The following is a 15349-nucleotide window of genomic DNA, read 5'->3' as shown; positions in this document are numbered from 1 at the left end:
CGTAAAACTAATTTTATACAGCGATATTGGCAAGACTAATTAAAAAGAAAGTAACTGTAAACTGTTACAAATTTCCCGCAGTTATTTCAGGTAAAATATCGTAATTTTATAATTTGTCTTTAAAAATATTAAAAAGCATGGATTAATCGGTTTTTAGAAGAGTATTCTAGACTGTGGTCTCAAAGTAACACCCGAAACGAAAAAGAGATAAAAGTATGTGTAACTTTTCCCGTAATTAACTATAGCCAAACATGTTTTGCCAAAGAAAGGCTATGATGTGAACCTATGCAAATGTGTAATAGTTGTTGTTTTAGCGTCTGCTTTAGTCGTATGTTTTAAAGTTTGAAGTTGTGTAACACCCGAAACGTGTTGATCGTCCGCCTGTCATTCCCCGGCTTTTCTCCGTGATGGTTAGTGCTAGAAAGCTGCAATTTGGCATGGATACATAAATCAATCATGGCGACAAAGTAGTAACACAAAAACTACAAAAAGATTTTTTTTTTAGGTTTGCTCCTGTACAAAATATTTTTAATTTTTTTGCGACTTTAATCCTGTGATGTGGGGTGTCGTTGGATAGATCTTTCAAAATGAATAGGTGTCACCATCAACCATTTTTTGATTAAGTGAATATTTTCGGTAATATTCGCATCGAAAGAAAAATAATTATGATATCTTCGAGAAACAGTTTTTATTGTTAAGATTAATGTATTTTATAATAATTCAGCATTTATTACTTATGTTTTTCATCGAATTTATTAAAACGACAATAATTTCAATAAAATGAGCCATAATTTCGTATAAATCTGTCTTAATTTCGTACTCGTAACACCCGAAACGAACCATGAGTAACACCCGAAACAGGTAATTTATTTTATTAAAATTAATTGAAAAGTGATACTAAGTGTTACTTCAGTGTTTCAGTAGACTATACTAACTATTATGCCTTGACATAAATAAAACTGGAGGTTACTTGACAAAATTCGCTAAATTATGCATTTTGGTACTGATGGTCAGAAGGTATAGGCCAATTCCTGTAACGCCCGAAACAGCAACTTTTTAGTGATTCTCTCGTTATTGCTCTTATACTTTAATTATGTGTGTACAGGAAAAGAAAATATTATCAAAGTAGTAGATGAATCAATAGTTATAACCTCCTAGTTCCTGTTACAATATCGAATAAAACCTTATTTTAAGAGTTCAAGTGTAACACCCGAAACGGTGGAATGACCCATATCTATCTTACAAATATCTTTAAATTATCCGTATCGTAACTTGTTGAAGTCTAGTAGAAATCTAATTCATTTTCCGAATCGAGCCGCTAGTTCCTCGAGTTTACCACCCGAACTAATATGATGGTAAATGATGACGTAAGCGTATTGGTGCAAACATGATATAACGAAGAACCTTGACAGTCGACTCGTGGACTAGACCACTTTGTTTTAGAAGGGAACAACATGACATTTTGGTTAGATGACATCGATGCTTCGAGCAACACGGAAGGGAGGCGGCATTCGCACTATTTCCCCTCTGCCGAGGTACAAGATTAGCGCGTCAATCTAATCTAGCGCGGGTAATAAAACTAGTTGCACTTGGATTTTTCACTAGACCGAGTCCAGACGCGCGCGTGAACACTGCTGCACAAAAATGCCTGTTTGCTCGGTTTTTTGTTATAAAAAGAGGTCGGGGATATCAAATTTACAAAAAGAAAGTGTTACATTTCACATGTAATATTTTTTTTACATATCATACGTTTAATTACATTCAAACACAATTATTATATTTTAGTCTCATGTAATTGTTGGATTTATCGATTTTGCTCGCTCAGTACAAATTGCGGATCGGTCGAGCGACAAATCCGACTTCTCATCTCTCAGAATACAATAACATACTTCAACGAAAATGTGTTAGTGTGCGTGTTGTGACACTTGTCACTCGTCCGTACACAAAAAGAGATCGAGGTTTGCAAGATTTGTCTTTGACGTGTGTCATTTTCTATGTATTTGTGTCGTCATTACAGATTGGATTTTGTATGTAAGTGTGTGAGAAGTGCGACTGTGTGCACCTTTCCCCCCGCGAAAAATGGCAGAAAGATTTGTACGGTGAGATATCGCTTGGGCCCCTCCCTTCCGATGTGTCGGAAGCCGGTGTTGCTCGAAGCATCGATGTAACATATGAATATGCTAATTGGTTCACCTATTTGTAAAATCATTTCTAATAAATAAAACAATTATGTAAAATGTAAAGACATATTAACTTTTACGAGTAGGTACACTACTTCGGTACCTACTACGTAAGTATTGATTGTGATTCTAGTCTAGAACAAATTTAATGTTCATCGATAAAATTAGGTGTAGAGTCCCGAGTTTGACAGCGAGTATGGCACCGTAGAGTGCGTTTCTATGTATGTATGTATATCGATGTATGTATGTAAACACTTTATTGTACATAAGACAGGTTAAATTACAATGATATAAAACATATATAATGTACAAACGCGAATTTATCCCTATAAGGGATCTCTTCCAGTCAACCTTATATTCCCTAACCTTATAAGCTTGTATTTTGCGTGCGTTTGTGTTAATTGAATTGTCAAACGACCACTTTTGAGAAAAATTTCGCCGCCGAAAGGCGCCATCTGAGTATATTAGCATTTATCAACGAATCTTTTGTTTAGAATGATGATATGAGAACTAATGTAAGTAATCTTCAACATAATTTGCTAATCTAAAACATAACACAGAACACGATAGGAATACTTATCTCATAAAAAAATATACACGTGTATAGATGATGTCAAGTATAATTATACTTAATATTTTTACACCTTATTAATCTTATTAGCTACCTATACCTACTGTTACCAAGGCAAACAAAAAACGACTCACGTGTATTCGATACACGTGTATGAGATCCGGTCAAACTGGATATATTAAATGGAAATATTAATCGAGTACAGTGTCTTAGATAATGGTTGTTCTTGTTCGCTGTTCATATTTAATCCAAATGTTAAATAGGTCAATTAATATTTTTATATTTGAAACTTAGGAAAAGTCCACAAGGTAGGCGCACCCAGCTGCAAAAGTGTATGACCACCTTTAATGGCTCCTCTACACGATGGGCCAGCGCCGGCCACCCCAAGGGACGCAGCCATGCGGTAGAATGAGATAGCACTATCACTTGCTCCCTCTAACGCATAAATGCCCATCGTGTAGAGGAGCATAAGAATGAATTCCATTCATAATGTGACATAAAATTTTGCAACTCGATGTACAGTTTACTAACTGCAAAATTGCATGGACACAATTCCATTCATAAAGTGGGTGTGCACTTTTGCAGCTGTGTGTACATTATGAAATACATTGCGGATATATTACGAAGCTAGAAATAAGCTTCAGTGTATGATATATTATGTACCTAGTTTGTGAAAAAGTGGACTTTTAGTCAAAGTTGTGTATGATACTGATCAAATCCTATAATTTCCATCGAAATAAGTTAAATTTTGCAATCTATAAACTACTATAATTATCCTTTCCACTGCAAACAGGTTATTCCGACGAAACCGTTGACTATCCACCGCAATCCCTAGCTCACGCTATAACACTAACTTCTCAAAGGCCAGAGAAACAGGTTATACGGTCCTTTAGAAAAACGGCGTTAAACTTACGTAGCTAATACAGACTTATGTCCTTCTGATTTTGATTAGGTATCTCCATATCCACCAACGCAAATGCGCTTTGATCTTTTGCTCTGTTGAACCAGCCGTATGTGATCTCCGGATACGCGTAGGTTACTTGTTGCTTTTTTTATATACAATGTCGGCGGTGGTGCTCAAGTATGGCCCATATGAGGGCGGATACAGTAGCTTGCTGACGTCATATGTGCGTATGTTGACGCTGTTGACTGCGTGTCCCTCGCTAGCACCACAGTGCTGCTCTGGGAGCACCGTTTTCCTTACTCCATACCAAGGTGCAACGATACATACCACCTGCTACGGTCTCCTTTTATGGACAAGAAGATTTCTCAGTTGGCTTATTTCATATCGGGCAATAATTATGGCATGTCGCTTGCGAACCTTTCTGAAAACCTATGCATCGTACACATTACATTGAACGATGCACAAACCTATACATTGCGATGTACCTTACCTCAAAAAACCGATTCGAGTGTGATAATCATCATCTTCCTCGCGTTGTCCCGGCATTTTGCCACGGCTCATGGGAGCCTGGGGTCCACTTAGCAACTAATCCCGAGAATTTGCGTAGGCGTAGTTTTTGAGCGAGATAATATCCTACAAAATTTCTCATTATCTCTTCTAGTCCACGTTTTATACTAGTTTAAATGAATCGAATGCTTTGCAAGTAAAGTTAACATCAACCCTGAACTGTAGACCGTTAGCTTAGCCTTAAAACCTTTCTCTCGGAATTGCGTCAGGTGTGTTATAACACTTATAACGCTACGGTATCGTTGTTAATTGTGATAGTTGCGTTAGATGACGTAATATAATGTGATGTCTGTGTATCACGTGGCTTTGCGCAAACTAGAAAAATTGCAAATAGTATAATGTGGCCTTTTCACAGGATATTTTCACACGTATCATGTTATATGCATATTATACCATAGGTACGGTAAACTAAACTACTTATAATGAATAAAGTCAATCGTTTTCATAGTTCATAATTGATTCGAGGTATAAACTAGCGACCCGCCCCGGCTTCGCACGGGTTACACAAAACCTTAATAAATTACGAACCTTAAACCTTCCTCAAGAATCACTTTATCGATAGGTGATGACCGCATCAAAATCCGTTCAGTAGTTTTTGAGTTTATCGCGAACAATACATACACACAAACAGACAGACGCGGCGGGGGACTTTGTTTTATAAGATGAAGTGATAATTGACAAAGAAGATGTTACCTGCTAATATAACATCACCTTCATCTATCAGCTTCCGGCGACCTAGAGGACGTCAAATTACCATCTTTGTATAGGAGTCGGAAATATTAAAACATGATATTACCGGAAAAACAAAGCTTGTACTGCACAATACCTCATTTACTCATCTAAAATAACATAAATATACTGCATTTTATAAAAGTACTTGCAGGTAAACAACGGGTGGGCCCATCGCTAAAATACGATCTCAGCCAGTTCAGTAGAACCTACTCAAGTCGAACCCCTAAACCCCTAAGTACTAACCCCCTTATTCATAAACGCGTTACAAACCTCAATTAGCTAATAAGCGTTTGTCTTTATCTCTCATTTTGACTTATGTATTTGTAAGAAAAGGATAAAACATAATTTCTTCTTCTGTGTCGTATCGCTCTTGACAGAGGGGTCGTGGTCACGTTGAGGCGTCCGCTTCGGTAGTAGAGGCGGACACAGCTCTTCGCACGATCTCTCTCTGTTGGCAGACCGTCTGGCACAGTCAAATACGCGGTTGCCCACTGCAGATTTTATTTGGTCAGTCCAGCGCATAGGCGATCTGCCGCGCGATCTTGTTCCCTCCACTCTTCCTTGTACGACCGCCTTTTTGATGGAGTCGTTATCTCGCCTAGAGACATAATTTAACATAATTTAACTAATGGGTAATATTATAAATGCGAAAGTAACTCTGTCTATCTGTCTGTTACCTCCTCACGCTTAAACCATTGAACCAGATTAAGTAAATTTGGTATGGAGATAGTTAGAAGCCCGGGGAAGGACATGATTAGTTTTTATCAATCATCATCTTACGACGATGTCACGGGCAGAAGTTAGTTTAATATATATTGTAATAAATAATTGTATAGTTTTATTATCCCTCCCATGCTCCTAGAAAACAGTTACAACATAGAAATAGAAAAACGTGACATAACTTGACTACAAATTATCTCCTATTTACGTCACTGCACTTGTAAAATTTCAAAGTACTGATAATGAACTGGATAGCGATATATTTATCAATCTTTATATAGATAGAATTGCTAACATTAGATCATAGTGTACGTGATACAACGAAAATATATTTAGAGTACTTATGTATAATACAAATATAAAACTAATTATGACACGTGGCAACTCTAAAGTATACGTACTTGCTTTGTATAGATTCAAATAGTTTCATGTTGAAACTATGCTAGACTGCGTTTCATAATTAATCTGTTAATTAATATACTGCGTAGGTAATAGGTAAGGTAAATAGTTAATTAACAAAACGCTTAATGGACGAATTACGTAATGACAAATCGCGAAATGGACGAACTGCTTGTTATTGAATCGCGAAATGGATGCATCATAACATATTATGGGCGGAGTGCGTAGTAGGCGAATGAAGAAATGCGATTTTGACGAACTGCGTACAACAACAAACAAATAGAATCTATTATTACTATCATTGCTGCTATAAAAAGAACTGATATCAGTTATTTTCAGTCATTCCTTCCTCAAGCGTTGATATACGCGTGACATATTTGTATTCTTATCCAAATAAATCGTTATTTAGATAATTTTAGTGAGTCAGTGCTAATTTAGTTACGTAGGATCTCTTTAAAGTGTCAGTTTGGTTCGGGCACTCAAAGCGGGAGCACTAGTCGACATTAGTCATACATTATCATTAAATAAGTTATTGAAAATATCAAAATGAAGTTTGTTGAATTTGATCCGGCTGATTTTCTACCGGAAAACAAAGGTATGTAAACACGTAGAACTAATAATGTCGCATTCTAAAGTAACATAACTCATTAAATATGTAAATATGCATGCATAATAATTTGTATTTCATATGGGCTTAGTAGCAGTATTAGTTTATTGCTTATTGAACTGTAAAATTGACTCTACAATCTCTACATTTCCGCGTTAACGTAGCCCATATAATTAAATGTACCTAATAAGTTATTAAGTACAGTACACTTTTTAAATATTTATGAATAATTATTATACTTGAACTTAAAATGATGGCACTAGTAAAAAAGTTTTACACGCACGAACAAGTTTTATATAATTATGTAAGTACTGATCAAATCACAACGTGCTTAAAAATGCACACGATATAATTTCTTTATGTTTACATTAATAAATTTACTAACAATATTGACAAATATAGTGAGGTGCAGTCACCTGCAATAATATGTTACTCTTCGAAGGCTGCAAATATATGTGACACGCTCTTATAACTCTACAAATAAAATCCTGTCAGATATTTATGCGGCCTTCGTTGTGGAGCATATTATTATTGCAGGTGACTGTCCATATTACATGAAAATTACTACTACTATACTGACAAAATATTCCAGTAACAATGACAAAATCCATAATAATCTTCGTTTAAAACCTTAAATCCAGAGCACGAAATATACGTAGATTTTTTTTTGTTCCCACGTTGAACTGGAACCAAAATTCTAAGCAAAGCGAATAAGGCTGGCAATTTGAGAGACCATGGACTAATTGTTGTGAGACGAGGGATGAAATTAAAGAAAATTTTAGTAAATTAGGTTCATTAGTATAATTTAGAAAATCCACAGGACATGGTGCAAACGAAAGCAGGAAGGTTTAGGAAATATTAACACAGGTTATAATTATAATGAATTTTCACGGAATGTGGAAATTTTAGAGTCATGTATGTCTTTCCCATCACGGAACAATGGTGTTCCGGACCTTTGGGAGGCGTGCGCGGAGCCGAAGCCAACACGTAGAGGCCCTTTTGACACTTTAATGAAATGTAAGGGGTACACCGAGCGGAGGCTGCCCTTGCCCGTGTCATGGGACGCACGCAGAGGCAGCACCCGCCAGGGTGTAAGGACTATTGAGAGTTGATGGAATCTAAAATGAACTAGGTTATTGGGTGAAAGCGATGGACTAAGAACTGAGCTATGGGGTAAAAAACCGGACGCCTGCCTAATAAAACGGTATGCAATTTTATTTCCGGCAGACGGTGACTCGCCCTCACAAGATGGGCCCCCACAAAAAGCGACATCTAGGATGGCTCAAGGGCAACACCGGTGTGAGCGGCTCAGGGGTGTCGAGAGGTGTGCGCCGCTTTCTACCCAGTGGCTGTTAACAGCCACTGTGCCAACTCGCGTCTTATGCATATTTCACTTCCACCCGTGGAGCTTATAGCTCTAACGACTCCACTCTGGCCGGCCGGCTAAGGCAAGCCAGAGGCAGAGAATCCTGTCCCACCCACCCTCCTTGCGGGTAACAGAACTCTCCAGGAGCACTCGGGTACGTGAGGTCGCTAATCCCCAACAGCTCGCCACAAGCTGCCCTGCGTTGACTGATTGCACTGGTAAAACCAGCGGGCGATGGGGTCGTCACATCCCTATTAGAGTCATTATTGTTAGATGTATTATATTGTCCGTTCAAATAGAAAAAAAAATACAGGTTATGTTTTCTTTTTATGTTCTATTATAGGATATTGATATGTAATTTAAGTTTGTCACGAATAAAATAAATAAATTAATGATTGAATTAATGGATGTTACCTATAGTATTTTATAATGGCAGCCAATAAAAACAAATTTAATTTTGGCATCTTAATAGATATTACGGCTATTTTATATGAACGAGTAATTAAGAGCATTAATTAATTAACTAGTATACCTACCTAACCGAGTTACCTAGATTTAGATGTTTACTTTATGATAGTAAGTCCTTCCCAAAAATTACAGAGAGTTAGTTTTAGTAGTTGTTTATCAACTCTTCGTCGAGTTTTAAAATTATTTTTGGCTAAAGCAGAGACATCTGCTAGTAGAGTAACGGGCCAATTTGTACCTACTGCACACGTACAAATTGGCATCCATAGACTAGGAATCCTCTAGACGGAGTTTAGAGCAATTATTTCATGAAACCGATGCTGCCAAAAATACGGGGGTACGAGGGACGAGGTGAGCGAGGTCCCGTGCCGTGATTGGTCCGTTCAAAGACACGGACGTCACACAAAGACACTTTCGACTCGAAAATGGAGTAAAACTACCGTATTTGTGGCAGAGGGGGTAGAGCTACTATGCTCAGTCTGGAGGATGTCTTGTCTGTGTGTGCACCTGACATCAAACCGATATTTGAATCATATTCCAATTATACATATCAGTTAGCTGTCGTTCGCGCGATATGGATTAGATGTGCTAGTATCAAAGGTGACGTTTTTGTTTGAAGTAACGTTACATTTGACACTGACATAAATATCTAATCCTTTTCGTTTCTAGATCTATTCATTGACGTATCTTAAAGTTCGAAGCGGGCCGGCAATCTTCTTTTGGGTTTCATAACCAAAACGGGACCATATTACTAAGACTCCACTGTCCGTCTGTCCGTATGTCTGTCTGTCACCACTTCACCAGGCTGTATCGCATGAACCGTGACAGTTGAAATTTTCACAGATGATGTATTTTTGTTGCCGCTGTAACAACAAATACCCTCAGTGGGCGAGTCCGAGTGCACTTGTCCAGTTTTATTTACTTAGTTTTTCTTCCAATGAAAACATTCAATTTACAGTTTTATTATCTTATTTTCAGACAAGCCCCTCCCGATCGTGGAGCCGGCTGCCTTGGAATCAACAGACGAGGGCCACGCGGCGCAGTGCGCATGCCCGAACTGCGACGAGGTACTCGCGCGCTTCTCCGAGTGCAGCATATGCTTGGAACCGTTACAAGTGAGGACATTTATAGTAGGGGAGCCCAACAGGCCTATTCGGATTTCGAGATAATCACAAGATCTTGAGACAATTTAGAGTTCAACTAGATCTGCATTAGATATCGACTAGATGTGACTTGGATATCTAAGTCATAACTTGTCGAAATCGTTCAAGAGGACCTCCAGAATCGCGGAAACGTCAAATTTGACATATCTATCTTACAAATATCTTTAAATTATCCGTATCGTAACTTGTTGAAGTCTAGTAGAAATCTAATTCATTTTCCGAATCGAGCCGCAAGACGGGATTTTTTGAAGTTACTCGAGCGTATCAGATTAACTGCCCAATTCGAACTTTAAGATACGTCAATTAAAAGTTCTAGAAACGTTTCTTCGAACAAAAACGTCACTTTTGACACTGCCACATCCAGGGGGGGGACACTTCAAATGTAGTTAACGTCAGTAAAGATGCAGGCGACTTCTATATCTTGCTTCTGACAAAATTAGTTGACTTCCGGTTACACAAACTACTTCACCAGATGTCACTATAAAATGTATATAATTTTAGTGGCATTAATATTTAAATTAAAATAAGTACGAATTCATATTTGTAATTATTATAATTTACTATAAATTTTGCAAAAAAATAAGAATTTTGTTATAAATTGATTTAATTATGCTGTTTTTTTATGCTGGCAACACTTGCATATCCGCCAAGACATGCAATTTTTTTGCTGTCACTGGAAGAGGGTAAATTTGAAATATTTTAGTGATGGTTCAGCCATTTCCTTCATTACGGTTCTGAAAGAAATTAGATTATAGCCCGAATTAAAACACACGCCCTGTTATGAAAACCTCGAAAGTGCGTTGAGTTGTACCTCTGTGTTGGTCCGCCTTGTCGTTGAGCATTCGCTGTGTGCTGTGTTATTTTGTGCGATATGGACGCTATTTTACAGTAAATTTATTTTGTGGTAGGGGGCTATTCATAAATTACGTCATTTCAAATTAGGGGGGGGGGGTCTGGACATCGGATGACGGTAGCATGAAGTAGGAGGAAATGGGGTCATTTGAAGCATGATTTTTGGATGATTATAGGGGGGGGGGGTCCAAAATCGTCAAAAATCGATGACGTAATTTATGGACAGCCCCTAGGTACCTAAGTACTAGTAACTTTTGATAAGGCAGGCCACTATCGATAAATCTGCTACAATGCTTAGACTATGTGCTGCTGTAAAAACACTGGTAAGTTCATTTTCACGAATTATGGTACCTAATACATTCAAGTTCAAGTTCTTTATTTGCATTCATGTTGTACATATAGGTATTAAATAACAAATGAGTTGTTTCAAACATGAGCCCTACAAGGGCATAGCAATTACTGAATGTAACCTATACCTAATACAAATAAAAATGAAGAATTGCTTATTAGAATACATGTTAAAACTTATCATTTAAATATTATTAATTAACTATAAAATAAACTATAAGAATCTTCTCATATCTATGCATATGTATAGTTTGAAATCCCATATCTAGATACTCCAGACATGGTATAAAAATATGTGTCATACCTACTTATTTTAACATTATCTTACATGTATCAGGCAAACATAATACAAGGAGAGTGAATTTATTTTTTCAGGAACAATAACCCATCGCTTTCCAAATCCTGACAAGTATCCAGAACAATTCAAATCTTGGGTCACACTTGTTGGTGGCAAGTTGGAATAGTCTTCGGATTATGAGTACCATAAGAAGAGGATCATTTGTGATAAACATTTCAAGAATGCAGACAAAAACCGTAACCAGCCGTTAAATAGATTAGCAATGCCTTCACTCACTTCACTGCATTTACCTGGTATGAATCTATAAGATTATCTTTCAGAATTAGTTATACGTATGTAGGAAAAACCAGTCTAACTCTTTATAACGATGTTTTTAGGGTTCCGTACCTCAAAAGGAAAAAACGAAACACTTATAGGATCACTCGTGCGTCTGTCTGTCTGTCCGTCTGTCACAGACTATTTTCTCGGAAACTACTGGACCAATTAAGTTGAAATTTGGTACACATATGTAAATTAGTGACCCAAAGACGGACGGACGTGTAACGTAAAGAAATGAATTTTATAAACATGGGGGCATTGGGAGCCACTTTTGGGCGGTAAATGAGAAAGTTAAAAAATAAAGTTATCCAACCTATATTTATATACACCAAATGAAAGAGCGCATTTAAAGTACATATATATTAAATGTATTTATTTTATAATAGAAGTTATTTAAGAAAATTGCCAAAAAATACCTTGTACACACGTAATAGTTCTTTTCTCAAACATGCAATGAAATATTGATGTTATGTTCCTTATGCGAGGCTGCGAAGTATGACGTTTCAGGAGGCCTACCGCGAACCACGTTTGACGTGTTGCCTCCCTGTCACACTTACGTACGAATTCACAAATGCGACAGAGAGGCAACTCATCGAACGTGGTTCGCGTTAGGCCTTCAGGTGCAGCTAGGATAAGGCCGGCAAAGTCCTCTTTTTCGGGTTCCGTAGCCAAATGGCAAAAAACGGAACCGTTATGGATTCGTCATGTCTGTCTGTCTGTCTGTCTGTCCGTCCGTATGTCACAGCCACTTTTTTCCGAAACTATAAGAACTATACTGTTGAAACTTGGTAAGTAGATGTATTCTGTGAACCGCATTAAGATTTTCACACACAAATAGAAAAAAAAACAATAAAGTTTGGGGGTTCCCCATACTTAGATAGAACTGAAACTCAAAAATTGTTTTCTCATCAAACCCATACGTGTGGGGTATCTATGGATAGGTCTTCAAAAATGATATTGAGGTTTCTAATATCATTTTGTTCTAAACTGAATAGTTAGCGCGAGAGACACTTCCAAAGTGGTAAAATGTATGTGGTTTGAACGAGATCTAGTAAGTAGTGTTTTATTACTACGTGATAAATTGTAAACCGCAATTTTATTATGTTACTTGCTGTTACGGAACCCTTCATGGGCGAGTCCGACTCGCACTTGGCCGCTTTTTTTAATTTCCATTTCACAAATATTTGTGATACAGGGCTATAACCGCAAAAATTGAAGTTCGCAAATTGCGGAGATTTTTCTCTGTCACTCTAATTACGCCTTCAATGGAGTAAAAGAGAAAGTTCCCCGCAATTTGACAATTTCGGTTTTCGCGGTAGCCGCTCAGCATCGTGGCATTCATCCATAAAAAAAAACTAGAGGCAGTATTTGCTTTATTGGCCGTAACACACTATCGCACCGCACCAAGGTCATTGTGCGACGCACCGATAAGTAAGAGCGAGAAAGAGATATCGCTTTCTCGCTCTTACTTATGGGTGCGTCGCACAATGACCTTGGTGCGGTGCGATAGTCTGTTACCACTTTATGGTTCGTAATGACACAGTGACACTCTGCCACTACGCCTATATAAAAAAAACAATGTTTGCTATAATTTGCAGTTTTATTTGTGTAAAATCAACATGAACATAATAAATTATACATTATTAACCAAATTCTATAATTTTAAATTATAAATTTAACTACACAAATAAAAACATATAAAATATTTCATCTAAACGTTAGCGGTGAAAAGGTCTACTCAAACACGCGTAGTTATTTTTTTTATTGTTATGGAGGCAAAGTTGGAAAGTTTTCATTCATTCTGTATTTCTGTTTTATTGGATTTATGGTGCGTTGTTGATTTTTTTACTTTAATATGAGTTCCGACGAAATAATGAAATTAATATTAATTGTAATCGTAGGAGTTGGAATTGGGAGCGTAAGCAGAATTGATTTTAAATAACTTGCTACCTCTGCCGCCAAGTCTAAGACGAAGTATGTATATGGTTGCTTATGGCAATTTTATTATTTGAGAAACTAAGGAAAGTGGCTTACAGTTTCTTAGAAAGTTTTGTGGCATATTTTAAAGAAATGAAAGTAACTACAAAATCGTCAACACTGGAAATTATACTTATTTACTCCATGCATAAAGCAACTATGTATGTGAAACATGATATCAACATGAAAGACTATGTAAACTTATGTGACGAAAACGACAGTCAGACGGATACAAGGCGAACAAATCAAAGATACATGAAAATATACGGGTAGTAAAAATACACGACTCGTGTAAAACATACCCGTGATAAAGATATAGGTACGTGTTAGTTATATTTTAGGTGTAGTTTACTTTTAGTTTTTTCTATAAATAAAACTTGGGTTTCGTGGATTTTTTATTTTATTTATTTCATTGCATGTTTGAGAAAAGCACTAAGTATACATACCTCGGCGTGAAAAGGGATTGTCGGCCTCAGGCCTATCCGTCTTCTATAGCGGTTTCCGGATCTGAACTATCTCTTCGATCGTCCCATAAGGCATAGTACTAATAGTATGCATAATTTTTATAGGGATATTTAGAGAAAAGAAGCCATTACTTGCAATGTGCTGACAGAAATAAGGTCAACGTAGCTAATTCTGTCATATGAACTATTCCGTCCATTAACGCACCAGCCAACCTCTGTACCTTTTTACAGAACAAAGGCATGTTGACAACTTGGAAATTTCGCATGCTACTCAGCCAAACATTAATGAACAAGCCTCTACCTCAAACTTACAACAAGTTTCTAATGAAGCACCACAGCAGGCTGCATTACCAACCAATACGGGTAATCTATATATTTTATATTATATTTTTAGGGTTCCGTATCCAAATGGCAAAAAACGGAACCCTTATAGGTTCGTCCTGTCTGTCTGTCTGTCCGTCTGTCCGTCTGTCCGTCTATCCGTCTGTCCGTCTGTCCGTCCGTCCGTCCGTCCGTCCGTATGTCACAGCCACTTTTGAAATTTGCACACCAGGCGGCTTAGCACGGTCGCGTTTTTATCCCTTGTCACCATGCCTGTCACGTTCTAACAAGTATGTAAGTGCGAAAGGGACGCGCATAGTGATAGTCGATAAAAATGGAACCGTGCTGAGCCCGCAGGTTAGATTTATAAACTGTACAAGAGATAAGAAGCGATTTTGGAAATTCAACCCCTAAGGGGGTTAAAAAGGGATGAAAGTTTGTATGGGGTTCAAGTTTTATTTTATGCTAGCAATTTCAAACTTCGTAAAAAGATATATTATTAAAATACAAGAAAATTAATTTCGGCATTTTGGGAAATTCATCCCCTAAGCTGATGAAAAAAGGGGTTGAAAGTTTGTTTGTTTGTGTTTGTTGTTTGTAAGCGATAATTTCCCTTACCGAACAGGCTACCACCGTCTTTTTGTTAATCGCCACAGTTTCTCTTTTGCTAACGTTATTTATATAAAAAAATGATTTTTTCAGATGTTTTTGAAATGCCTCAAGCCGCCTTCTTTCTGCAGTTTCAGAGTGTCAGTACACCAACAGAAAGCAATTCCGCAGGTAAGCTTTTGCTTAAATAATACCATAGAGAAATATAGTAAGACAAGAGTGCTCACTCCATACATCAGTTTCGGTACCAAAAATATTAGTATTTTCATAGTCGGCATCTAGCATCGAGTAGCGGAATTATCAGTACCGCTACTCGATACTAAATGTCTCTCAAGTGGCGACCAACGAAATTTTTATTGAACAACAATTTACAACTAATATTAGAAGCGGAAGGGGTTGAAAATAGAGTTCCGGTTAATCAGTTTACAATATTAGCTGAAAATTGTTGAGCATTAGACTTTACGGTCGCCGCTACATCTATTGTCAAG

The 15349-nt window shown here is 37.3% G+C and overlaps 2 protein-coding genes across 6 annotated transcripts in view; one reads left to right on the top strand and one right to left on the bottom strand.

Annotated features, from left to right (window-relative positions):
- Positions 1-15349, bottom strand: part of LOC134795289 (adenylate cyclase type 2) — a 288583-nt gene that overhangs the window by 119769 nt on the left and 153465 nt on the right. The gene's annotated exons all lie outside the window — the stretch shown is intronic.
- The window catches only part of LOC134795310 (probable E3 ubiquitin-protein ligase sinah), a 67437-nt gene that overhangs the window by 34965 nt on the left and 17123 nt on the right, over positions 1-15349 (top strand). For 2 of the 3 annotated variants that reach the window (XM_063767126.1, XM_063767125.1), the window contains exon 3: positions 9490-9626. In XM_063767126.1, coding sequence (XP_063623196.1) covers positions 9490-9626 — 137 coding nt within the window. Of the gene's footprint in view, positions 1-6428; positions 6669-9489; positions 9627-15349 lie in introns of those variants that run through there. The other variant, XM_063767128.1, reaches the window with a different exon arrangement.

The sequence above is a fragment of the Cydia splendana genome, chromosome 12 (genome assembly GCF_910591565.1).
Source record: "Cydia splendana chromosome 12, ilCydSple1.2, whole genome shotgun sequence".
Classification (NCBI taxonomy): domain Eukaryota; kingdom Metazoa; phylum Arthropoda; class Insecta; order Lepidoptera; family Tortricidae; genus Cydia; species Cydia splendana.
This window is presented reverse-complemented; position numbering and strand designations above follow the sequence as displayed.